Raw genomic sequence first — 25,242 nt, 5'->3', positions numbered from 1 at the left:
CTATATAATTTACTATGATTTTTCCATTACCACTAACGCAATTGTAACAGATACCTGATTTTTTGCCAAAGAAGCGTGTGAATATCAACAATTTATTGTAGGTATTTTTTAACTAGTCTTTGTAACATGTTGACCAAAATATTGCCAAATTTTGCAGAGAAGTGTTTGTGAGGAAGTCGTCCTTCTACAGACCTATAATTAAGGCTGAAATATTATCCCTGTCCAACGATCTAGAAGAACTGGACATAACATACAATTTTTGAGGCCCCAAATGAGACACTAATCCATGGCAGCGGAATCGCAGAAAGTGACGTTACGATGACCTCTTACGTTTCGGACGAGTCGTAGATTTTTGGCGCATAACGCATTTCTAACGACATAATGGCGGCCTCAAGAAATTGCTTCACTTTTAGTGAAATGCCCACAATCGTTTGCTACGTGCAGTTCTTCTAGGGTGTTGTCCCTGACCCTTTTAAAGGCGTAGCAGGACCCGCAGCCAGAACGGTAACATTTCTTGACTGTTGTTATGTTTTATTATAACTTGTGGTAATATCTTCGGCAGACACCATTTGGCAGTCGTGTTGCCGCGCTCAGCGCATGCTATTTGCATGATCGCATTTATTATTGCATTCACCAAAGCGTCAGAAAAATACTCATAAATCAACAAATATTTGGAAACAGCCGTAATTTCTTCCTTTTTTCGAGGGTTTCTAGACGGGATAATATTTGAAACTATGCTAGTTGCTCATTATTAGGCACAGATAAACAAAATCTATAGACTGCTACATCAGTTTTGCAACAAAACTGTAGGTAATAACCAAAAACGTGCCAAAAAATAGTAATATTTGTACTATATTTAATTATCATCGTTGTAAATATCCTATTTATTTAAATCACTCCGTGAAAAACTTCCTAATGGGAATAATGTTTATTGGTAGATGGTAAAATATCTAATAATAATTATATGGTAAGATTACTTCATTGTAACATTTTATTTTAAGCTAATGATTGTATTTTGGTATGGCGATGAACAGAACCTGTAATACTATTTTTGAAAATTCAGGGTACCTATTCCAAAAATTATTATGATATGTAATAGTCATTATTTTTCCTGTATTTGTGTTCAAATAAACGTTCAATTAAAAGGATAATTATGCTTTAGTTTATTATTAAAATCCTTTTATTCTTTTATCTAAACCTCAATAAGTCTAGAATTTGAAATGTCCTTCTCGCGTTGTTCTCGGGATAGGCAACCAATTATACACAAACGCGCAATCCTGGTTGCCTTTACGTGATAATCAATATCCCATTAGCCCAGGCGTCTATGGTAAGCACCAGCATTTCAATTTCACTTTGCCTTAAATTGTTAAAGATTTACCGTTTTTTTTTGTAATGTTTTAGCAAAACGCACTCCAATAGACTACCATTCAAATGGAAGTAATAATGGCGTATTATCCTACGTGGAAATGTTTGAAGCCTCTCCATCCAACGTACTTCTATGGCGATGTAAGGCTTGTAGTAAAGAGGTATCAAACAGGTAAGTAATAAATTTATTCTAACATAGATTGCTACAAAAACATATTTTGATTAGATGGCATCACTTTCATTCCCACACCCCTCAACGATCTTTCTGCCCCTATTGCCCAGCTACGTACAGCAGAATCGACACTCTGAGAAGCCACGTGAGGGCCAAGCACACAATGCATTTCAGCAAGCATACGATGCATTTCAGTAAGCATACGATGCATTTCAGCAAGCATGCGATTTAGCAATACGAGAAAGCCTTCTATTATAGAAGATATGGCATGCAAATACCATGTAATGGATACTTAAATTAATAATTCTTAACTAATTTGGTTATTATAAGAATTTATTGCGGTATATTCAAAGTATTAGAACATTACATTTTGAGTACCTAAACTTTCTTGAATCGTACCTTGAATTGCGTATGTACCAAAAAATATATCTGTGATATTTTCTTTAGGTCCACTTTTCGTCCACAGGGTATTTGTAGTTAATTGAAGTTATCTAAAGTTTTCGGTGGAAAAAAACTTATTAAATATACTCGTTGTGTATGTAATTTAATCAAGAAATAATAAGTATTTAATGGTTATAATTAGAGTAACGTAAAATATGTACAATGTCCAATGGTTATTCATGTGATTGATGTATGTTATTACATTACAGTCATTATTATTATTGCACGGATTACAATTGTTATACTGCACTTAATTTTGGTTCTTTAAATTGAGCCAATGTGAGGGTAATTCATTATTGATGGAACTACAACAAATCTAATTATTTGTAAAAAATACTGAATTAGAGATACTTGTGAATTTAACTTATTTGCTTTATTTCCCCTTGACATAGATACTTTCTGTCGGTCAAACTTAACTACCTAGCAATTCTTTACTTTAATAAATTAATTCCTGTACAAAAGCATAAATTGCTTCTATGAAAACATGCTATTATGTAAATTTTCAATATCAGCTTCCCTTTCCTTTGCCCTCTCTTTTTCTTTCCTCTCTTCTTCATAGTCCTCATCATCTGTAGGGAGCTCATGTCTGCATAGAGGACACGAATTGGTCTTGAGAAGAAAAACAAAGTTAAATTCCCTTAATATATTACTCAAAAAAATGTTTAATTTCGCGTAAAACTTAAACATGTAGGTGTTACCTTCTCGAGCCATGGCAAAATACATTCTGGATGGAAAGAATGTTTGCAAGGCAGTTTCTTTGCTACCTCACTTTTTTCATACTCCTTCAGGCAAACTGGACACTGAACACCTGCATTGAAGAAGATGAAGATGACACCAAAGCTTGGTAAAAACACATTTAAATCTCTTAGCAGCCTTACCAGTTTCTCTTACGGTATGGTTTTCCAAGGCTTCAACAGCTGCCTTGGACGCTGCAGGAGGCAGCTTGTGCCCATTTAAGGCTCTTAATTCATCGAACATGCGATAGTCCCTGAATAAAAGCAATAAGTGACGCAGATGATTGGGCTGTTGGTTTTCACCCAATTCCTGCCACCCCATTTCCGAAAAATAGTCTGCCATTATAATGGTGGAATGTTGAAAATTAAATGTGTGGAATGGTTAAAGTTCTATTAATTGGGACACTGATGATGCAAATTCTAGTTAATTTAATGCAGAATGACTGGGAATTTTTACAGTGAAAATAAATAAATTGAAAAATATGTAAATAAATAGCATGAATGACAAAGCGAAGAAGCACGAACCCATGTTGTCCTTTACGGACTTAAAAAAATAGACAAAGAAAACAGATGATAGTTTGCTAAACTACTAATCCTCATCATATGGTAAAAAGTTGGGTTATGTTTTGTTTATTTACCAATTTTTTTACATTCTAAAATTTATATTGTAATATTTTAAATAACGCAGATAATAACAAATTTACTCATAAAGACAACAAAAAAATGTTGGTAAATAAACTAAACTTCACACTCGAAACAAAATTAAGAAAAACCCTGCCCATCATTTTTAAACTCCTTTCGAGTGAAGTGAATTCTCATCGAGAAACACTTATGAAACGCGGTTTACCGAAGCAAAAGCCCATTGATGGTGTTAAAACTATTATTTTAGTGTCTTCTGGTAAAGGAGGTGTGGGCAAATCGACTATTGCAAGTAGTTATAAGCTAATTAACAGTGTAACTCTTACTTAACGCAATGATTCTAGGCAATATTGCTGCTGGAATTAAATTAATTCATCCAGAGAAACATGTAGGCTTGCTAGATGCAGACATTTTCGGTCCTAGCATACCTTCAATGATGAATTTGCATGACAAGCCTTTCCTGACTGAGAAGAACCTTATGGAACCACTGGTTAACTATGGCATTAAATGGCAATTAATTTTTTTCCTCAGATTGACATATTCCTTGTTTGAGGAATGTAATAATCTGAATCCACATCTTAATCTGCTGATAAAAGAGAGAGGGCTTAGCCTCGATTCATAATTTAATAAGGCTCCAAAAGACTGTTTCTTCTGGAGTTAGACATGTCAGGCACTTGTCATTGAGGTCAAGAGCACTGATATGTTAGTGTCAATAAGTTTTACAATCAAACATAATCGTGAGAGCAGAGCTCTGATTAAGTTAACAAAACATTTAACACTTTCCTCTTTATTTGTAGACTGAGCATCGGCATTTTACCCACAAACACTATACAATGCAGCAAACAAAAAGTGAAAACTTTTTGGAAATCCTTCATATCCTTTTGTATAGGTCAAAAAATGAAAATTTGCAAAAATTAATATTTTATTCAAAATTATGGAGTAACAGCAACTGAACTAGGAATGAATAACATGACTAAACAAAGTTTTTATTGATGTGGCTTCTGTAATGTTAATATATATATTGTATATCAAAGTACAGTTTTATGAATTGCAACACTTTGCAACTGATTTTGTATTCAAGAAGCTCTTAGAATCAGTTTATCGAATTAAAATCGAATAACAGACTCTCTAAGCAGCGAATGAAAAGTTGCAAACTTTTTAAAAATACCTCCTAACTTTATGCTCTGACAAAAAAATAGAAAAATTTTGGAGATAACCCGAGCTATGACCTTGGTTGTTAAAAAATAACAATGAGGAGATTTACGGTGGATGCCAAATACAGTGAATAAAAAGTTAACGTTTTTGCGGTGTATTTTTTGCCCCTCATAGCATTAAAAAAATTGGTTTAATTAAAGATTAACCTATGTACCCAATTTTAGAGAAAACGGTCTTACAAATCCATTTTAGATTATGAATCTACGCTAAGTTGTCTCCCACACACAGCACAGATGAAAATGATCGAAAATCACGTCTTATCACTTTTTTTTGTTAGCAATTTTTTAACTAAATTCGAATACAACAACAACAAAATATATACGGTTTTTAGCATGTCATTTGGGTTCCTCATTGAAGAAGGTTCTCCAGTGATTTGGAGGGGTCTAATGGTCATGCAGGCTTTGGAAAAACTAATGAGACAAGTCGCTTGGGGTGAAGTCGATTACCTAATAGTTGACACACCTCCAGGGACTGGAGATACGCATTTGAGTTTAATACAGAATCTACCAATAAATGGTAAACTAAGTACCTAAAGATTTACTATTAATTAAAATAATCGTATATCATAGGAGTAGTTTTGGTAACTATCCCTCAATCTGCAGCACTTGAAGTCACAAAAAGGGGAGCTGTTATGTATAAGAAATTAAATATTCCCATAATAGGATTAGTTGAAAATATGAGTATAGTAAAGTGCCCTTCTTGCTTAAAGGATATTTCAGTTTTTGGGGAGGGGGCTCAGGTATTGGCGGACGAATTAAACATTGAACTTTTAGAGAAACTTCCTTTGGAGCCAAGCATATCAGCAGCAGGGAATAAAGGAGTCCCTGTTGTGTTAGATTTAAATAATGACCAGGCAGTTCCTTTTAAAAATTTAGCCAAAAAGATTGTGAATTTTCTTAGTGTAAGTGAAATTGAGAATATAGAACTGGAAAAATAATTAATGTTTCTTTGAATAAAACTAAAAAATCTTCTGTAAAAAATATGCGATTTTATTTCACTAAACTCTAAAACAACCCAAATTCATACAAATCTCAATCAAGTAGGTAATGTACATACAAACAAAATTGGAAGATATATAACGTTTGAGCGAAGAAGAATGTCCTATGAACAACAGATTTAATTTAGTCCGCGCCTTTTAGGCTTCATAATAACTCTTGTCAATAAACTTAAATAAAATATATACAAAAATAAGAAGCATAAATAATAGTTAAACAAATTAAGTCATATGATCTATATATCTAAATTCCATTTTATTTCATGAGAGCATGGATAATGCTATAGTTGTGAGATGATTGAAAATTGGCCATTTTACTCTTTAATATCAGCATTTTAAAGACTTCTCCAAACAATAGGACAACTTTTGATTTATATAAATCTTACATCACTAGTTTGGAACAAATTAACTTTGCATTGTAAAATTTTAAATCCTGCTCTGGTAAATTCAAATATAAAAATCTCTTTCCTATCGCATTACCACTAAAACTGCAACCCCCACCCCAAGTTTCAATTGACCCTTAAGTCCATAACAATTACCACTTCTTTTTGTGTTCATCCATAGACACACCACCAGGCCCCAAGTAAACAATCATCAGCAAACCTCCTATCACTGACAAAGTCTTAAACAAAAAGAATTTTAAAACTTTAAAACACTTCAAGCACCTCTACTTACCTGGAAAAAATCGTATTTTAAAAAATCCCTTAAAGGCTTATATTCTGGAATATTCCACCACGCGTTGTGGTAGAAATTTAAAGTTGTCAAAAGCAGTACCAGGAGTAAGGCTGAAAGTTTGGTTTTATATCCAATGGTAACTAAAACCATCAGAGCTGATCCCACAAGATCCAGGACAATCTTGAAACACAACTCTAGTTAGTGTTAAAAAGCAATAATAATGTGGCAATAAATCACCTGGAGAAAGCTGAGTTCGAACCTAATTAATGTGATGAACATGAAAGCTAAAAGTACTCTCCCAGTGAGCTTCAAATACTGTTTTGGTTTGTTGTCACCAAGAGACGGAACCCCTGCAAAAAGACTTTTGGCTTCACCCTTGCCTTCTGCTAGAACTAGTAACAGCCCTCCACCCAAGGCTAAATTTCTAAACAGGAACTGCAAGTCCCAAAGAATGCTGTATGCCAACGTCTAGAAAAAAGCATTGAATCCCTAAAAACATTTTTGATTGTCAGTTAAGAGCTTACCTGCAAAAATACTATGAAAAATAAAATCCCACAGGCTATGGGAACTCTGAACCGTATTAGAACCATTATGCATCCCCCTAATTGGAAAACTAAATTAATCAGTACAAAAAGAGTTGCTAAAAAGTAGCCACAGCCCCACGACATGTTCATGTATTCTCTCTGTTCATTCCATTGAACGTACATGCGGATTCCATCCTCAAAAAATGTAGATATTAGACAAAGACGGGCCAATGTTGGCAAAATGTGTTTTAGTTTTCTTTGAACCTGAAACAGAAAAATATCATACAGATTTGAGCTTATCCTTTATCAACACATATGGTTTATTAGGTTATTTTCACCATAGAAATAAATATGGAAGGATTTGAAGATAATGAGGTCACCAACACCCTTGTCAGGCGGACAACACAATCTCCTTTTGTGGGACCTGAACTTGAAGCTCCAGAACTGTTAAGCAGCCAACTAGTGAGAATTGCCACAACAGGACATAGACTACTTGTACAGAATGGAAATTTTTGAGGAATTGGAATGCAGACTGTATTTTTAGAAAGAAGAGACTGTGGACCATGTTTTGTGTAAATCTTGAGCAATTGCCTGGTAAAAGTTTGATCTGTTTGAGAGAGCAGTTATCAATGCAAAAAATCTAAACAGATCATTACTTCAAGAGGCAGTGAAATATGTAAAGAGCCTACTAGAAGGTGATCAGTAAGGAACAATGGTGCCTTATGTTGAGTGAGTAACAACAGATCTCAAGTTTCAATGGAGAAGTGTCGCCACTTTACACAATTTATTACAATACAATGTATGAGTTTCTCCAATACAGGTGCAATATCACATCCCTCCCAGCATATGGAAAAGCTCAAAGCTAACATCAAATGCAAATAATTTGAAATTGTAACAGAAACTTATGGTAATTTAGGAATAGAGGTCAAGCTTTATCGAAATTTTGGTCCTTAAACCTGTTGAACTAGAATAATTATCAATTTTTCTGTGACGTGACCTCTTCTCTTGATCATAGTGCTAAATTCATCAACTTTATCAACCAAATGCAGACAAACGGCTAGCTTGACTGTAAAGGCTTAAATTTTAACTGGAAATATTACCTGATCGGCTATATCCTCGGCTTTTGAAATATATTCGTTTTGGGAACTCATGTTAAAATTGTGGTCAAAAAAACTCTGGGCAAAAGGTAATAAATAATTTTTGAAAGGACACCTCCAAAAAAATTAAAAACACCACATAACTGGAAGTTGTCAATGTCAACTATTTTTCATCCCCACCAAGTGAAGTAGAATTATGTTTTTCAAGTTATGAAGCAGAGACGTGGCAACACTGTTCACTAGAGCCACTTGACCCCGTGTTCATTTACAATATATATTTCAGAGAAGTGGTTCTCTATAATTATTATTTAAATCGCGTAAACTTCATTTTAGGTATCGCCGTTTCAATATTAGACAGCTAAAGTTTTAACTCCATGTTAGGCTCTGTCCTACTCAAGTTAAAGTTATGAAACTTTATAAATACGTTAAATCGTATATTGTGTAAATAACCACAACGCAAGTGAATTAAATTATTGTTTATTCGCAACAAAACCGATTAAGCCCACAAACGTAGCAATCTTAGAACGACTAATGGAAATCCACTGTTGCCTCGCTCTTTATTGGTTAAGTCAAATACACTAATAATTCATTATATGATCTCGGTTTGCCCAAAAATGGTAACTCGAAAACGCTATTAGATTTGAAAGTTTATTCTAACCTCATTCTGTATTGCCGTGCCCTAACCTTAATTTCCTCATTTATTTTTATTGGATTTGAATCGATTTTTCATTCTTTCTCAGTGAGGGCCAACAAAGATTTTATTAGTTTCCACTAATTATCAAACATGGCAGAAGGTACGTCCACATAAATCTACCTCATCCATTTAAAATCACCGTAATTTCAGCCTTTCCAGATTCATCTCCAACATGTCCCAAGTCCGATGAAGAGGACTCGGACGGGTGGGACGAAATGGAGGTTGGAGGCGAGCAGACCACCTGCCTCTTTTGCCCTTTGCAATTTCACACTATAGCAGTCGCCTTAGACCACTGCCGCACAGCCCACAATTTCGATCTTTTAGTCCTAAAAAACAAGTACAACATGGACTGCTATTCATACATAAAAATGATAAACTATATCAGGTTGCAAAAACCTGAACCTGAGATAATGCTAGAGACCAATGTGGCCCTTTGGGATGATGATTGTTATTTAAAGCCGGGAGATATGGAGCCTTGGCTCATGTATGGTTAGTGTTGATGAGTGCTTTTGCTTCTTGGGAATTCATGATGGTTTTATAGATTTCGATGATTTGGGCAGCGCCCCCTCAACCCCACATTATGCAGTAGATGGTAAAACTCCAATTAGTAATCTCAGCTTTGCAGACTTACAAAGGCACATCCATGATCTTAATTTGCAGGTTATAGGTTTTTAAATCAAAAGGGTGTGTGTGAAGTTTATTGTGTGTAATATTGCAGTTTAAACAAAAGGAAATGTTAATAGAAAGTTATAAAAAAGATATGGAGAAAATGAGGCAAGTAACTAGATGTTTGGTTGATAGTGGGGAACCTGGAGGAAAAACCACTGTTTTTGATTCAACAATAACTGAAAGTGCTGATTATTTTAATTCATATTCACACTTTGATATTCACCATCAAATGTTAAATGTAAGTAGGAACTTTTATGTTTTAATTGAGAGGTGAGGATGAAAATAATTTCAGGATAAAGTTAGAACTGAAAGTTACAGGGATGCAATTTTGAATAATTCCCAAGCTTTTGATGGAAAAATAGTTCTTGACGTGGGTTGTGGAACTGGGATTCTTTCAATGTTTTGTGCCAAAGCAGGTGCAAGTACTGTGATAGGGGTTGATCAATCTGATGTAGTTTATAAAGCCATGGATATAGTTAGGTAAATTTATTTTCAAATTAATTTACTGCAATATGAATACATCTGAAAATATTTCTCAGAGAAAATTCTTTGCAAGACAAAATTCAGTTAGTTAAAGGACAATTGGAGAAAACTAGTTTACCCTTTGAGAAAGTTGATATAATAGTGTCAGAGTGGATGGGATATTTTTTACTTTTTGAGGGTATGTTGGATAGTGTGATATTTGCAAGGAACAAGTATCTGAATGCTGGGGGGTTGCTTTTGCCCAACAGGTGCAAAATAAGTTTGGTGGGAGTTTGTGACAGAGGTAAGTATAGTAAGCTAAGACTTATAGACTCCTTTAGATAATTTTTATTTTGTACATACCATGTAATCTTAAATAAGTACCAGGTTTATTCAAATCAATTCAAATCATTTACCTTCTTTCCAGAAAGATATGACAGTGTTGTTAACTTCTGGGACCAAGTTTATGGCTTTTCAATGAAATGTATGAAGCCTGAAATCCTCCTGGATGCCCATGTGGAAACTGTCCCAGAAGACAAAATTCTTACCAACTCTGTAGTGGTATCAGAAATCGACATTTCCACTTGCGACAGCTATGTCTGTAACTTTAAGAAAACCTTCACTTTAACCGCCTTGAAAGGCGGAGATTTAACTGCCATCGCTGGCTATTTTGACACGTTCTTTGATTTGCCCTCTAAGGTGAAATTCTCAACGGGACCGCAAGCAACTAAAACCCATTGGCAGCAAACTGTCTTTTATTTAAAAGACGTAAGATCACTGAAAGAAGGTATGAATCGAATCTGCTGTGGAGCGAATGCGTTATAATTGTTTGTTTTTTTTAATTTTGTAGGCGAGTCTATTAAGTGTTCAATTGAGTGTTCAAGACTCCGGAAGAATCTTCGAGGGCTATCAGTGGTTTTGATCCTGGATGGGACCAAATACGATTTTGTAATTGATTAGTTCTTTCACAATATTGATGGAATTGATAAATGTTTTTAATACCCAATAAAGAACTCAAAAAGATTTTACTAACTTTTACTTAAAAAAATTTACAAACGCTCTTAAACTACGAAATAATTTATTTAAAAAAACCCATAAATTAAAAATCGTTATTTCTTATCCTAAATACTTGGTTGAGGGGGTTGTAGGGCGTCCTCTGCGTCGTATAGTACACCCTTCGGTCGTAATCGGACTGCACATCTGCACGCAATATCACCACACCTAAAAAATTCTTAATGACAGTCTCTAATGTTAAGATCATTGCGCGATTCATTTCATTTGAATTGAGCGATTTTGTGTGGGAATTGGGTTATTATAATTACCCTATTCAGGTCCAAGTTTAAATCACCATAAGAAGTCATTAAGTTTCATAATCTTTATAGAAACTGGCACTTACCTGAGGGATTAACCTTCACCTTGATTTTGGTTTGTGGCGAAAGCACTCCATAATCCACGTCTTCGTACAGATCCTTTAATATATCGAGATAAAAATCTGCTCATGGAAGTGAATGAATTCGTACCTCTACAGAGTACCCAGTGGGGGAGGTCAGTCCTAGCTCTTTCAACGTCACAGCAACGTCTGAGGGCGTTCCATCGGTTCTCCTATTCACAAAAGCTATTGCATAGGAAAAGTAGTTTTGGTACAATGGTGTGATGGGCCTTGACCATATCTCTATGCCTTTGTGCTGGAAGTGTTAATTATCAAAAATGCTTTAGTCAAATAAGTCCTAACGAACCTTATAGATCCTCCTCCCCTGGATCCCCAACGGGTCTTGATCCACGGATATGATCTTCTTGTTCTGCAATATGGCTTTGTATTCAGGTCTGATAGTTCGGAGATCAACGGACATGAGTAAGGGCGCGGCTAATATAGCCCAAAGGGCCATTTGGGTCTTACTCTGTTCGTAGCTCAGACCGAAATTTCCAATAATTAACTGAAACAAAATTACAGGTTTAATTTATCACTGAAACGTAGGAATTTTAATAACGTTAAGCTACGCGTGGTAATTTTTGGGCATAGATTAGCATAGATTTACGTTTTGATTAAGGTGGGTTGGGAGAAAATTCTAATGCATGATCTGGGTTATTGGCTTCAGGTGAATTATTCGGATTTGGCTTGAAAAGTAGGAGACCAGTTACGATAAGAAGTAAATTAAGTTGGAAGCTGCAGGCACGGCCTTGTGAGCAATGTGGTATGGGTCTGTTTTGCAGTAGTCAGTAGTTAAGGACAGTACTGCTTGCATGGAGGAATTTAGCGCTAAACTCCTGCTCAAATTAGAGGGACATTGGGATGCCGTCGAAGGGTACCTGGAGGCAGTGATGAAGATGAGCATGGGAGAAGGGTGGACTCGCGAGCAGCAGCAGAGACCTTGAGAACCAGAAAAAATACCACCTCGAATCTGAAGTAATCTTTGATGGGGGTCTCAAAATAGAAACGGGGGGTTTAGTGGGTATTCCCCGGGTTTCCTCAGGGTGAATCCCACACTTATAGGACGAGCAACACCAACATCAAAGGGATAGCGATTAACGCATCCGCTTCGTCCGCTTCAAAACCAAAAAAAAGCAGTTCAAGAGGTCGGATTTAAAAGAGTGGTGCAAAGACAATTTTTTTGCAAATTTGAAAAAACGGAAAATTTATAAAAATTCAGAGAAATTCGCGTTTCTTTCGATATTGATCGTTGGGAAGCTAATCAAAAGCTCCTAAAGTTGCTCCAACGCCCAGGAAGGTGTCCAAAATTGAGTTTTTTGAATTTGATTTTTTCCGCTCAGGGCCGTACTCGAGAAATTTGAAGAGAAACTTCGAGCAACGAATAAAGTGCTGAATCATTTGGAGATCGCTCCCCGCCGCTGGGCGGAAACCAAACGTGTGCAACACCCTGTATAATCTTCGTTCCCCTCCCACCGCGCAACTTGCATAAGCACTTGCATGCAATTTCACCCACTGTTAATCTCTCTTATGGCAAAGACATTATTATTAATTAGTCGCAATTATTAACGCCATTGTCGATTGTTTCCTCCGCAATCTGTCGATCGCGTTTCATACACTTATTATCATTAAATATTTGTTTTAATAAGCAATAACGGTTATATAATTTGGCCACGGTCTAAGTGTTGTAAGCGGAGGTTCGGCGGTCGCGTTCAAACTGCTTCGTGACGCTAAGCTTTACAAATGATTATATTAATTCGGATTTTCAGCTTACAATCATCCGTTACACACGCAATGCGACCTATGATACGATGGGGCAAATTTCGCCCGCTTATTAATATAATTTTGCAACTTATCGCCTATTGCGACAACCATCACAGTCTCAGGGGGTCTTGCTTCAATCTGATAGCGCTGAAAGGTGCTTCATGGCTGTTGCCACCGTCCCATGTAAGCACATGCATAACCCATATATCCGCTATGTCAAATATGTACATAATTCTCCTTAAGTAGCGACTGTAAAAATTGTTTTATGAGGAAAACACCGCTAGGCCTCAGAGAGCCATCCTCGCATCTCATGCCATATTTACTTTCCACGCGTAAATAAATACAAGCGCCTATTGAGGCGATTTTAACGGTAGTTCAGCTGCTTCAGGGTTTCACATATTTCAGCTTCATTACATAAATAACGTGCTTTAACAATCAGGAACTAAATAGCGGAGCAACGAAACTGGATCACCTTGTAACATATCGTACAGTTCGCTCACTAAGTGAAGCGATTTGAAAACGGTCGGGCAGATTTGCCAAAGATCGAAAATTTTATTCCTTTATTGCCAATAATAGAAAGTTATGAATGGCTGTAGTGCTGTAGGGGACCTCTTGCAGCGGCCAAACCTGTACAGCCGTGCCATTGAAACGTTTAAACTGCAGTTATCGTACAGGACGGCCCGACGAGGACTTGCACCTGGACTTCCAGCAATCAAAATGGGAATGGGTAAAAACTCCCAGACCCCACGATTTTTGGTTCGAGGGGGACGATTTCTATTAGGCTTTCAATCCCTGAACAAGGGCGACGGTTCCCCCCGCTACTTTCAATGACAAGGGGCGTCGAGCGATACCTCATTTTAAAGGGAATTGCACTCTGATTATCACCTCCGAGTTCGAGGTCACCGCTATCATCCCCGTTGATCTGATAGCTTGTCAAAGTCTGTAGGGAAAAAAAGCTTCGAGTGGATAACTAATTTGTAGGAATAAGAGCTGCAGACTTCAAAATGAGGGCGGGAAGACCTTTAAACGTGAGATATCATCGAATCGCGAGTCTTACCTCTAATCGTATAATTCATAAATGCCACCATATTACACCCGAGATGTTACGTAACGCAAGCCAACGCTTTGAACAAAACTGATTTTATTGCATGGAGGTAAACGGTCGTTTTCATCGATTAATAAATTGATCAGAAAAGTGATGTTTCATTTTTTTCCTTTTTTTCACCATTTCCCCATCTTTTCTAAGAGAAAAGTTACAAATAAAGCAACGTGCCTTTTAAATTTTTGGGTCGAAACTCACCTCCTTCGAAACGACTAAACGATGTTTCACGTTTTAACTCTCACTTTGAATTGAGTCCTGAAATCTGCATCTCTTATTCCGACAAATCACTTTTCAACTAGAAGCTTTTCCCCACAGACTTTGACAAGTTGTCAGATCTGCGGGGATGATGGCAGCGGCCTCCACCTTGGAAGTGATAATCAGAGTATAATTCCCTTTAAAGTGAGCTTTCACTTGACGCCGATTGCTGTTAAAAATATTGGGGGTGTTACCCCTGCGTAGGGGTTGAAGTTGGAGGGTTGAAAGTACGATAAAAACTTGTCCCCCTCGAATCGACGGGTCCGAACGTTTTTTCATTTTTAAATACTGAAAAGCGCAAAGTTATGTTGCGCCCGCTGTCGTTTTCGCGGTGCTCGCGCGTCCCTGAAGCCGCCAAGACCGCTGTTGGGGCCGAACCCACGATGAGTATTCCGATTTTAATCGAAATATTGATTAGAAAGTGGTTTGTTATCGACAGCTGCATTTTCCCCGATATGCCTTATTCACACTTTTACCGTGAAATTTACCTACGGGCAATTTCATTTCGTCGCGCGACACTCCGATGGGCTTATCATCCGCTTTTTTGCTCTAATGGAAAGGCCTTCGATTTGAATGCGAGGGGGGAAATAATAGTTCAATATCTCTTGCACAGGCCGCTTTAATTACTTTCTCTGATGTCTAAGTTTCGACGTCTTAAATAACTGACTTCCTGTAGTTAAATTGCCATTGACGATTGCCACTAGTTGTCGACTAATAAAATCCATTATGCAATGTCCTGTTGACATATTTGCTGCAACATTTTACATAACTAAAAGTACTTCAAGAAATCAGCTCGGTTTTAATGGCAATTCGATGAAATGCGAGTGCGTGTTGGAATCGAAATTATATGCAATTTAGGGGAAATTCATTATCGAAGCAAACATCCTGATCGGCATCACATTGCCTGATAACAGGGCCGGCCTCAGCGAGTCCGGCGCCCTGGGTGAAATTTTTAATCAACGCTCCCCGTCAACGTTGGTGCGCTTGTGTGTTTTCTGTCGCCCAATTTGGTACTCCTCGTAAAGCTGGTGCTGCCGGATAATTATTTACCTCCGAAAGTTGCAGCATCAGAAAACCTCATCAAGCATATTACAAAACATCTAGGATATTTTCTCTTTTGGCATGGACCGGCGGTTTTGCGAAAAACTGGGTCGCACCGCAACGCGTCCGGGAAGGGCACAATTGAGTGAAAATGCGTCATTAAAAAATCCACGTTTAAAACATTTTTCAGGAACTTTCAGTATATTTTTAAATTTGAGCACTCGGGGTCGTACCAGAGATACTTCAAAATGGATCGAATTGAGCTAATTTGGAACGTCGCACCCTTAAAAGTTACCAAAATGTCTCGGATTTGCGCTACGCCGTTGAGCTAAACTCAGCCCTTGAGCTACGAATTTGAGTAGAAGTCAGAGCCGCGTAAAAAAAAATTGAATAAGCTCGAGTTTTCAAGTTTTCTTCCCAAAGATCAGAGACGGGCTAAGCCAGGTTAGACAAAGGTTGAATTTGGAGCTTCGAACAATCTATGGTTGTAACAAAGAGGGTTGAAAACAGCTAAAAATGCAGAAAAATCAGAAAGATTTTAAATAGATTCGATGCATTTGCTCGAAAATCCCCACGTCACTGCTCTCAGAGAATTTTAAAAATCTAGAATTTTCAAACGAGCTTTAGGATATCCGGGCAGTACTGACCATGACTTCAAGTGGGTTAAAATTCAAGACTGAGCATCTAAAAACTAACTTTTTTAACACATAAGCCAGAGCCGTACCAGACGGATTTGAAAAGGGTTAAAAGAAATTTAAATCGTGTATCCTAAAAATCGTTAAAACCTTCAGAGTCTGTTGCAAACGCCAGTGGGTGCAATCGATTTTTTAAAGCTTAAATCAGTTTGTAAAAACACGATATTTTGAAGTTTTCGCTAAAAGACAGAGTCGTAGTAGACCAATTTTGCAAGAATTTAAATATGAATTTAAATCAAGCGCCATGTGGGGTTTTAAATATTGGTCAAAAGCTCTCAAAATTGTTACATCGCCACTGACTTTAACCTAGTTTTAAAATTAAAAAATTATCCAGTAAACGGTAAGAGTTAAAAAATTCTAAGACTGCGAAGTTGGGCTAAAAAGTGCAGCTGATATTTGAATTTTGTGACTCGAAATCTTCGAAGACGTAAAGTAGCCTGAGCACACACAGGATGTTTTCAATTGAACTTTTCGCTTCTGAAATGCAGGGTGTTAAACCTTTGACGACTGTCCTCGAGCGGTTCTTTACAGCCCCGGCTCGCAAGTCATTCGTGAGTTATTTAGCTAAAATTTGGGGCCTTTTTGCGTCTAAATCTACCGCCTCACCATATCTGGATCGTTCCAGTGTCCCGGTCCAGCATTTGGCACAATGACATCCTGATTATTCCCGTAATAGTCGATGATACTTTCGACGCTGGCCCAAGAGTCCTGGATGTCGTCGAAGTTCCTCCACATGTTGCAGCTCTGAATAATCGAAGTGAAATTCGGGGCCATCCCTGAAAGTCACACGTAAAACCTGTTCGACAATAAATTAATTGCAGGTGTATTAAAACTAGAACTGTGCATATTAAAATATGAAACAAGGCCGACCTGTGTGCACGCAAGCAAAAGTGTTGTGTCATTGGCCCGGATTAATGTCCAAAAATGTTGGTACCTGCGTAAATCTGGTACACCGGCCAGCTGCAGCTGTAGATCATGGATCTTCCCGTCCGATTCAAGTAGAATCCGAACTCCGGGTACCCCCTGTCCATTTCGCTGGGATGGGCGTAACAGCCGTCCAGTTTTACGTAGTCCACGTCCCAGGAGGCGAAGGTCTCGGCGTCTTGTTGTAGGTTCCCGATCACTCCTGGGTACCCTGCGCAAGTGTAATTCCCGAAATCTTCATAGATGCCGAATTTTAAGCCTTTTGAGTGCACCTGATGGATAGGGATTGGTATGTAAATGTTACAGTTAGGTGTAGCTGGTAGCGGCAAGATAAAATCAAAATAACTAACCAACTTACATAATCGGCTAAAGCTTTCATTCCTCTGGGGAATCTGGTTCTATCAGGTACTAATTCGCCGTATTGGTTTCTTTCTTTTTCCAACCAGCAGTCGTCGACGTTTATGTATTCGTAACCCACATTGGCATAACCTTCGTTCACTAAGAGATCTGCCATTGTCCTGAAGAGATTCTCGCTGAAATTCATCGGTTTGGTTCAGCAGATTGATCCCAGTTTATTTTAAGAAATTCGTAGTTTTTAATTGATTATTCATGCGTGTCCTTCGCGATTTAATTTAAATAAATTAGAAAAAATGTCACCAATCAGGATTTTTAACACCTTAATTCGCCGTTTGCGGTTTCTCACTTTGGGCACTTATGTGACGTGTAAGTCGCACATGTTCTTGCCGCTTTTTATGAATAATTACCGTCGTTGTGTGGCGTTTAGCGTCGGTAATGAAAACAACTTTGGCGCGTTTTACTGCAGTAAACAACATTTCTTAGGTAGCAAGCAGGGTCTAAGAAATTATTTGCGGAGGCCCACGTGCAGGTCTCAGAGTTCTTCCCCTCCATTTGCGGCTTTAATGGCGAGAAAATCTGTTTTAGTTTCTGGCTAAAACAGCGTCTTTGGCCAAAGAGTGAATTCTTAAACATCGATAACTGACCTTTCCATGTGAGGAAAAATTGTTCTTTTTCGCCCACTTAACCTGAAGTGATGCATGACCAATTCATTAAACGATATGTAATTCAAGTCAAAGCCTTGATAACAAAAGATTGGTTCTGACATTTCCCTGTATAATTGCGCTAAGTTGCTTCACAATTATTCAGTTAAATTGGTTTTTATCATTATCTTTTAGAAGCACCTCTATTTTTCCCCCTTCGAACGGGAATTGTAGACATTTTGGTGAATGACTATGCCGTAAAAGACATATAAAATTTAGTCCTCATAAGCTGTGCAAACAGCTTATTAGGGATTCATAAGTTTTCAGTATTATGGTATTAGAGTTAATAATAAGATAATGGTAAGTAAACTGACAGATCCAACTCGGGAAGAAATACTGTCGAATGAGGTTCCTACTACCGCTGCTACTAAAAGCCAAGAGTCGGGGAATCCCCTTTTCGACTGGGGTACCTCCCCAGAATAGACAAGGAAAGGGGAGAGGAGAAATGGGCAGTCGAGTAGCAGTAAATTCGTTTGTCTTTCTATATTCAACTAATAAATCAACACTTATTGATTATGGAGAATGTTCCCAATATTATTCCGGCATGCTTAATAAACCGGATTGCGATGTCTCTTTTAGTTTCCGACATTCCGAGCCGGTTTTTACCCGTTTTTGAGATTTCAAAACTAGCTCTAAATACAGGTACATATGGAGCATTTCAAATTCGACCTTCACCATTGGAATCTTGGAAACCAGTGGAGATACGAGGAAGTTTAAATGGGGGCAATGTCTTGTATACATGAAACAATCGGTTGGATGGTCAAGTAGAGCTTTCAAGCCTTCAGGTGAAAAAAAAACGATCGCATCATTCAAGCCAAAAATAGCACTTCTGAATTTCAACCGTCCACATGGAAATTTTCCAGGGAGTGGGTGATACAGCCCTTTTTCGAAACTTTGAGCGTCGATATTGAGGAAATAAATACGTGGAGCAATTTTATGTTTCACAACAATCAATCGTTAAATTTAGCCTCACGATAACCTCGACAAGTGCGTACAAGGCGAGTGGTAATATCTCTCTCAGTTCCTAAGATGCCAGATCGCTTTGCCGCCAACTTCCGCGGTTTTCAAGCGGCCTTTAAATGCAAATAAATTAAGCTGCATTTTCAATCAATTCTGGTTCTCAACTGAGTGTCGATATAGGAGCCACATCAGTCGGTTCAAGCCAAAATCAGTGCTTTAAAAATTCCAAAATGTTCCCAAAAATTTCGAAATTTTTAAGAAAATTGCATATTAATAATTTGGTCCTTAGGTGGAAAACTGCACTTTTCTTATAAAAAAAGACAGCCATAAACCCCGATTGTGGCTAAAAAGTTGCCTGTTTTACAATAATCTATACACATTCTTCAGTTTTTATGGCCTTTCAAAATACAGGTTTTTAATGTTTAAGAATTTGGATTACTGGGAAAAACACATGTGAAATTTCACTTTTTGTGCGTATTTACTGAGTTAATCGTCATTACATGCTTATGGGAAAAAACTTTCCATAAGCGCAGATGGGCATAAATTCCCAATTCTGTCGTTTTAAAAATAATAATTTCTAATTTATCTTTTCTTAGAACCGAACTTTTTTTCTGTTTTATTTACATTTGAAAAACTCGCGCCATTTTTGTACGCAATAAAGATATGAAAAGCAACGAAAATCAGCACTCAATTTCCTTCTAGATCCCACCAAAGCAAGCTTTTTAAGATGAAGGAATTTTTCCTACAATTAGTCAGGTGAGAACATGAAGATCACATTAGGAAAATCCATAAATAAAATTTGTACTGACCGGTGTGAAATTAGCTTCAAAAATGCGTTAAATTAATTGCCAAACTGAGTCACCCTGACCCTGAGCATTTTCCGGTCTGTAAGAAGGAATCAGTTTTGTAGAGAAATGTAGTTCTTTAAGCACATTTGCAAAATTTCGCATTTAAAGAATACGCATTAGGAATTATTTACGAGTAGGCTTTAAGGCAATAAGCATTCCAGGATGCGTATTCAAATAACGCTTGAACGTGGTAGTCCCTCTGTCCCAAAATAAAGGTGTCCATTAAACATATGACAAAAATTCAGGGGGTTATTCCCTGGACTATTCTAGGAAAATTTTCAAAATCCTTTGATGATTTTTGAAAAACTTCTTTGTTCCGAAGATAAAGGGCGGGAAAATTTTTCGACAAGAACAACATTCTATTACTAAATATTACGTGTAAAGCTTCTTAATCTACAAGAACTGTTGAAAATTACTACCTCGAGTAAAGCAGTGATTGTGAGGTCCACCTCGACCAATCCGTTTCTTGAGAAATTCGCTTCATCGGTAAAAAGAATCGTGGTCGAGGTGGATCTCATTTATGGCCTGTTCCATCCCCGGACTTAAACCCCCTAAATTATTTCCTAAGGGAGCATTTAAAGTCATTAGTTTCTAATACTCCTGTGGAAAATGTGGGAGATTTGAAAAATCAGATCAGTACTGGGTATAACTCAATAAGAAACAACTCTGGTGTTTTTGAAAGAGTTTGGCAGTCAATGAGGAGAAAATTAGATTCTTGCATCCAAGCTAAAGGTAGACCTTGCTCCATACGACTTTGTAAAGTTAAGATAATGTTTTGTTGTAAGATAATGTTGTAAGATAATGTTAGTTGATTATTTTTGAATCGATCGAATGCCAATTGCACGCACTCAATCAACTCTTCAATGCTTTTCGGAGATGACTCATAATGAAGCGAATTAATTCATTTAAAAAAAAAATGAGATCTAAAACATTCAAATCTGAGCTGTTTGGTGGTTGAGATCTGATTCTAATATTCAAACTATTGCTAAATCCTTCGGACAGAACTTCTTTCAACCGACCGAAGATGTGATAATCACAGGCGGATAAATCTGGACTACAGGGAGGGTGTTCCAATGTCGGCCAGTAAATTCCTGCCAACTTTTCCCGAGTTAGGTTGACTGTTGTTTCTGTTGATCACTTAGAAGATTTTCGTTTTTCTTTATAATTGGATTTGTAAATGAAAAATAAGTAGTCAAAATTGCCTTTTCTTAAGCAATGTCAATAATTCTCGATTTTTGCACAAATGCGGGGGAAAGTTGGGAGCATTGTAGTTTTTATTTTTATGAGTTGGCAGCACCACACGATTAGGAGCAACTTCATGTTGGTCGACCATTTTATTGTTTCACTTAAACTGACGCGATCGTGTGTCGTTTGCAAAATACTAATTTCGAACATTCTGATGTAATTTTTAGTGTTTTGTTCTGGTTGTTAAGTTAACGGTAAGCTTTTAGCGCTTGTATTTATAAGCAACATTCATTATCTTTCTACAATTTATTGCAGTGACATAAATATCTTTTTTGGGCTTTTATAGGTTATGTTGTTGTAATTTTTTTTCAATTTTAATATTGTGCAGTTTAATAAATTGGACCGCAGGTAGTTGAGTAAAGTGGACCGGTCCAATTTAACTGATACAAATGGTTTTTGTACACATAACGGAAAATAACTATTATAAGCGGAAGCTTGAAGACTTGCGAAATGCAATACATGATTATAAAAATGAAGGTATTAGTCAGAATGAGTGTACAAGGTTGCAAGTTCCTAAAACCGCCTTGAAAAGGCTTTTGGAGAAGGGCGATACAAAAGAAAATACGAAAATGAATCAAGGAAGGCCAACAGTTTTCAAAGAAGAATTCGATAATATTGTGGTTGACCACATATTGAAGCTGGAACAACATATGTTCGGCTTAACAATTACAGATGTTCGGAGATCAGTTTACCAAATTGCAGAGAAGAATTTTATTCCGAACAATTTTAGTCACCTAAAAGAAATGGTGAGTAAAGCTTGGTAGACGCTTTCATGACGCGACATAAAGATAAAATCAGCCCCAGAACCCCAGGAAACATAAACCTCAGAAAAATAGAGTAAATACATCGACTTGGAGAACAGAAAATAGAGGGAAGCAGAATATGGAAAAGATACGCGTAAAGAAACGTAGGAAAATGATTAAGGAAAGCACGACTGAAAAATCAGACTATGAAGAAAAAATCTTAGTTCTAGATGATTCGGAGAGCTGTATGACGAGAACGAATGTGCCAAATGTAAACTTAATTATATAGACAAAAAGGTCCTTAAGTGGATTGATTGAGGGGTGCACATTGCCATGATTATAATCATGAAACTTGCACCAGCAATCCCAACATATGCGATAATTGCTTTTTTGATTTCATGACTTACATTTACTACTGCTAACAGTTAACTATCTACTACTGTTGTTCCAAGACATTTTTTAAGAAAAACGTTTTTTTTGCTCTGCCGGTTCAAAATTATTCCAAAAAAAAAACAGATTTAACAAAAGTTGTCCAATTTAACCGACCTTCCCCTAATGCCTCACTTTGAGGCAGAGGGAATGATTGACTTGTCGTAACAGACTTCACGTGCGTGCCTAACGTGCCCTCAGATGACTCACCTTATGCAGTTGTCAGGATCGTTCTTGCAATCAGTGTTGCACCTGAATCGCTCCCACGCCAACCAGCCCATAGGCGGCGTCCTCGCCAGCCCATTTTCCAAAGCGACGCTCCCGCTAATGAGGACAGCTATGACCGCACCGACGCCCGTCCATTTTTGCAACATCTCACTTTTCAATTTAACCTGAAACAACGAGCGATTTTTGGCATGCCCAGGAGGTACCTGCGCGGGGGTCAACAATTTCTGACTGAGTACGACCATTCAAAGAACGTGGTCGTGCATGTCCTGTGCCAAAATCTAGCTCTATCTCTTTCGATTAGACGACCTTCTATTTGGTGATGTTGCTGAATGAGTGAGCGGACTGCAAGAATGAAATCTTATTGTTGAGACAACAAAGTACCGTTACACTTTGCTTTGGTGCTGGTTTTGTAATAGCGTTTCCGTTAAGGACATACATCATGTTAAAAATCTCTAGACGTGATAATAAGTGAAAGTGCTATTAGAAAAGAATATGAAACATGCAAATTAACCGGGCATAACTATGAGGGCAGAGCGAATAATGGTTCCCACATGCGAGCAATTTCGTAATAATGTCTTACTTGCACTATTTCGTTTTGTACGAAAACACATAATAGATCGATAATTATTGCTTTGATTTCATGTTGACCTTTCTCTGGAATGACAACAAAAGTTTCGTTTTCCGATATCTATTTCAAGCCTGCAGAGGCGCTTCGCGAACAGTCCATACATAATTTAAGAAAAGATATCTTCTCTATAAAAGGACTTCATTAGTGAAACTTCGCACATTTACTTTTTGGTCTTCGATTCAATCTACTTTGATGCTTTCAGAGATAGCAGTTAAAGCACCTTCTGCGGCCGCTCAAATTGTAATTTCGCCGAAGTTTGCTCATCACGAGCAGCGCACTATCGCCACCATTCGATCTCCGAAAAGTTGACCCCATCAAAAAGTAGTACAAAGCACTTTACCTTATTTAGGAAATATTTTTCGGCACCGTTTTCTTCGTCGGTTCACGGTCACACTCGACGGTACTGTCTACTTCAACGAAGGTAAAAGTGAAATGTCGCGGACCAGTTCACGGTACCGTCTTACGTCCATTCGCGATGGAAGTTAACGCGGTTCTGGTACTGCTGGTGTAGACCCAAGATTCAAAGCTGGTACTGTTTTCGGCACAATCTAGCTTCTGGGATTTGGGGAGATGTAGTTGCTGAAACAACTCAATTTGCCAATTTCAAGGATCACTGTGAACATGAGCATTAATTAAGTATAAATTATGATTAAGTGCTGTAAATTTATTTGAATAATGTTGACGCCCTTGCGAGCATTTTTAAATTAGATATGCCGGTATGCAGTAATAAGGGCACGCATTATCCGTGCTGGCTGCATAAAAAATCCATTGCTCAATTGTTCAAACATAATAGTAATAATAATAATAATAATCCAAACAATAGTAATTGTCCAAATTTTTTGTTGAAATGAGCGGATGTTCCGTATTAAGTCGTAGGTCATCGGTCCAGTCGGAAAGGATAATACCCGGAGAGGGCCATAATGGTAGTCTTCATTGCTCGATTAACTATTAAAATTCCGGCTATTTTGCAATAAATGTAATCTTCATTGGTTCCGCTTTGTGATTTGAAATAGGCCCAACCTTTATATCGCTAGGAGCTTCAATGTTGTGTTAGGTTTAGTATGCAGCTTTTCGCGCCAGATTAAAAGCTTTCTGCGAAATGATTTTGATTTAAAGAGGATTTAACCGCGAATTGCTAGAAGATCGCAACTTTCAGAAATAAAGTGCAAATCACCAATTAGCACCTAGGAGTTAACAATAACTTAATCCTTTTCCACTTTTCGAATATCCTTTATTGAAATCCTGACACTGAGTCGATTTTTCAGAGAGTTTCCATTGCTTTAAGTTTAAGGATTTATAAGTGATAATGGCGATATTTTACTGACAATTTAATTAAAATGCCCTATAAGTGAATATATTTCGAGCGTCTGTAATCCCACTGCTGCAATTCATGAACGAGGAGTGTTTGATTCTTGACAATGGTGAAACCGTTTCGTCGTAGCCACCTAGTGGTTGTTGGTTGAATTATTAGCGAAAACGAAAACCTTAACTAAGACAAAGCCGAGCGCGACCCCGCCATCTCCCGGAATGCGCGTGTAACTAATTCCTCCCGCTGATGTATCAAAGCCTTTGAGCGGTTCTAAAGTCAATGTAATCATGTTTTCATCGTTAAACTTATAGAGAGAATGATGATTGGATGATTTTTTCGGTTTATAAGTTATTTTGCCATCCGAAAAAGTCAATTAAAGGGCTGTTACAAATTTCTTAACAATACATTAGGATTCGCTTACCAGTTTATTAACCGTTAGCTAAGTTAACCCAATTAATTCATTTTATGAGGTTATCTGCATGTTCATAATGCCGTGAGACTCTCCATGAAATCTTTGGTTGCCTCGTTAAATTAAAATCAAAATTTCCTCTTTAAGTTAACGATTCGCTTCTTTTTTGAAAGTTTTTTTGGGGCTATAAAATGCCTTCTAACGTTACTTCGAATAATATTATTGTTATACAGCACTAGACTGGATTATTAAACAGAACTCAAATATTTCTTAACGGCGAAAGTAATGTTTATGGCGCCATCTATCAAGGGTTGCCTGAATTATTCGATAGAGAAAGCGGGAATCCGCTTACAGCGGTCTCTGCTGGAATGCGCTCCTTACTAATTGGTACTCAGATTATGTTTAAAGTTTTTTAGTCTTTTTAATGTATTTTTGCGGAAAAAATCATCGATAACACACCATTTAGTAAATCGAAAGCTATATGTAATGGAGTAGTT

At 37.4% G+C, this 25,242-nt stretch overlaps 5 protein-coding genes across 7 annotated transcripts; 2 read left to right on the top strand and 3 right to left on the bottom strand.

Annotated features, from left to right (window-relative positions):
* Positions 1–2,060: 2,060 nt before the first annotated feature.
* LOC136413008 (E3 ubiquitin-protein ligase RNF181-like) lies at positions 2,061–3,088 on the bottom strand. The gene is made up of 3 exons (XM_066396322.1): positions 2,857–3,088; positions 2,677–2,786; positions 2,061–2,587 (listed from the first exon to the last, which is right to left on the bottom strand). Exons 1-3 carry the CDS (start codon positions 3,053–3,055, stop codon positions 2,453–2,455), a joined length of 444 nt encoding a protein of 147 aa, XP_066252419.1. The 5' UTR covers positions 3,056–3,088; the 3' UTR covers positions 2,061–2,452.
* A 250-nt stretch (positions 3,089–3,338) lies between these two features.
* Nubpl (NUBP iron-sulfur cluster assembly factor, mitochondrial) lies at positions 3,339–5,503 on the top strand. Its single transcript, XM_066396320.1, has 4 exons — positions 3,339–3,643; positions 3,696–3,861; positions 4,898–5,082; positions 5,136–5,503. Exons 1-4 carry the CDS (start codon positions 3,436–3,438, stop codon positions 5,501–5,503), a joined length of 927 nt encoding a protein of 308 aa, XP_066252417.1. The 5' UTR covers positions 3,339–3,435.
* Positions 5,504–5,534: 31 nt separating this feature from the next.
* Positions 5,535–8,014, bottom strand: Surf4 (Surfeit locus protein 4). The gene is made up of 5 exons (XM_066396321.1): positions 7,860–8,014; positions 6,760–7,023; positions 6,473–6,703; positions 6,236–6,415; positions 5,535–6,182 (listed from the first exon to the last, which is right to left on the bottom strand). Exons 1-5 carry the CDS (start codon positions 7,908–7,910, stop codon positions 6,096–6,098), a joined length of 813 nt encoding a protein of 270 aa, XP_066252418.1. The 5' UTR covers positions 7,911–8,014; the 3' UTR covers positions 5,535–6,095.
* A 469-nt stretch (positions 8,015–8,483) lies between these two features.
* On the top strand, positions 8,484–10,705 carry Art3 (arginine methyltransferase 3). The gene is made up of 8 exons (XM_066395994.1): positions 8,484–8,650; positions 8,701–9,039; positions 9,092–9,210; positions 9,269–9,457; positions 9,512–9,699; positions 9,759–9,985; positions 10,109–10,468; positions 10,532–10,705. The coding sequence occupies exons 1-8, from the start codon at positions 8,641–8,643 to the stop codon at positions 10,639–10,641; spliced, it is 1,542 nt and encodes a 513-aa protein (XP_066252091.1). The 5' UTR covers positions 8,484–8,640; the 3' UTR covers positions 10,642–10,705.
* Positions 10,701–23,537, bottom strand: LOC136412826 (alpha-N-acetylgalactosaminidase). Of its 3 annotated transcripts, XM_066395996.1 has the most exons (9): positions 23,368–23,537; positions 22,382–22,563; positions 17,247–17,421; positions 16,899–17,160; positions 16,571–16,740; positions 11,418–11,615; positions 11,202–11,366; positions 11,078–11,150; positions 10,701–10,902 (listed from the first exon to the last, which is right to left on the bottom strand). In XM_066395996.1, the coding sequence occupies exons 2-9, from the start codon at positions 22,543–22,545 to the stop codon at positions 10,781–10,783; spliced, it is 1,329 nt and encodes a 442-aa protein (XP_066252093.1). In that variant the 5' UTR covers positions 22,546–22,563; positions 23,368–23,537; the 3' UTR covers positions 10,701–10,780. The 3 variants fall into 3 exon arrangements, with proteins under 3 accessions (XP_066252093.1, XP_066252092.1, XP_066252094.1); XM_066395995.1 differs by lacking the exon at positions 23,368–23,537 and having other exon boundaries at positions 22,382–22,656; XM_066395997.1 differs by lacking the exons at positions 22,382–22,563; positions 23,368–23,537 and adding an exon at positions 17,601–17,693 and having other exon boundaries at positions 17,247–17,417.
* Positions 23,538–25,242: the final 1,705 nt, after the last annotated feature.

The sequence above is a fragment of the Euwallacea similis genome, chromosome 13 (genome assembly GCF_039881205.1).
Source record: "Euwallacea similis isolate ESF13 chromosome 13, ESF131.1, whole genome shotgun sequence".
Classification (NCBI taxonomy): domain Eukaryota; kingdom Metazoa; phylum Arthropoda; class Insecta; order Coleoptera; family Curculionidae; genus Euwallacea; species Euwallacea similis.
The sequence above is the reverse complement of the archived record's forward strand: the minus strand, read 5'-3'. Positions and strand labels throughout refer to the sequence as shown.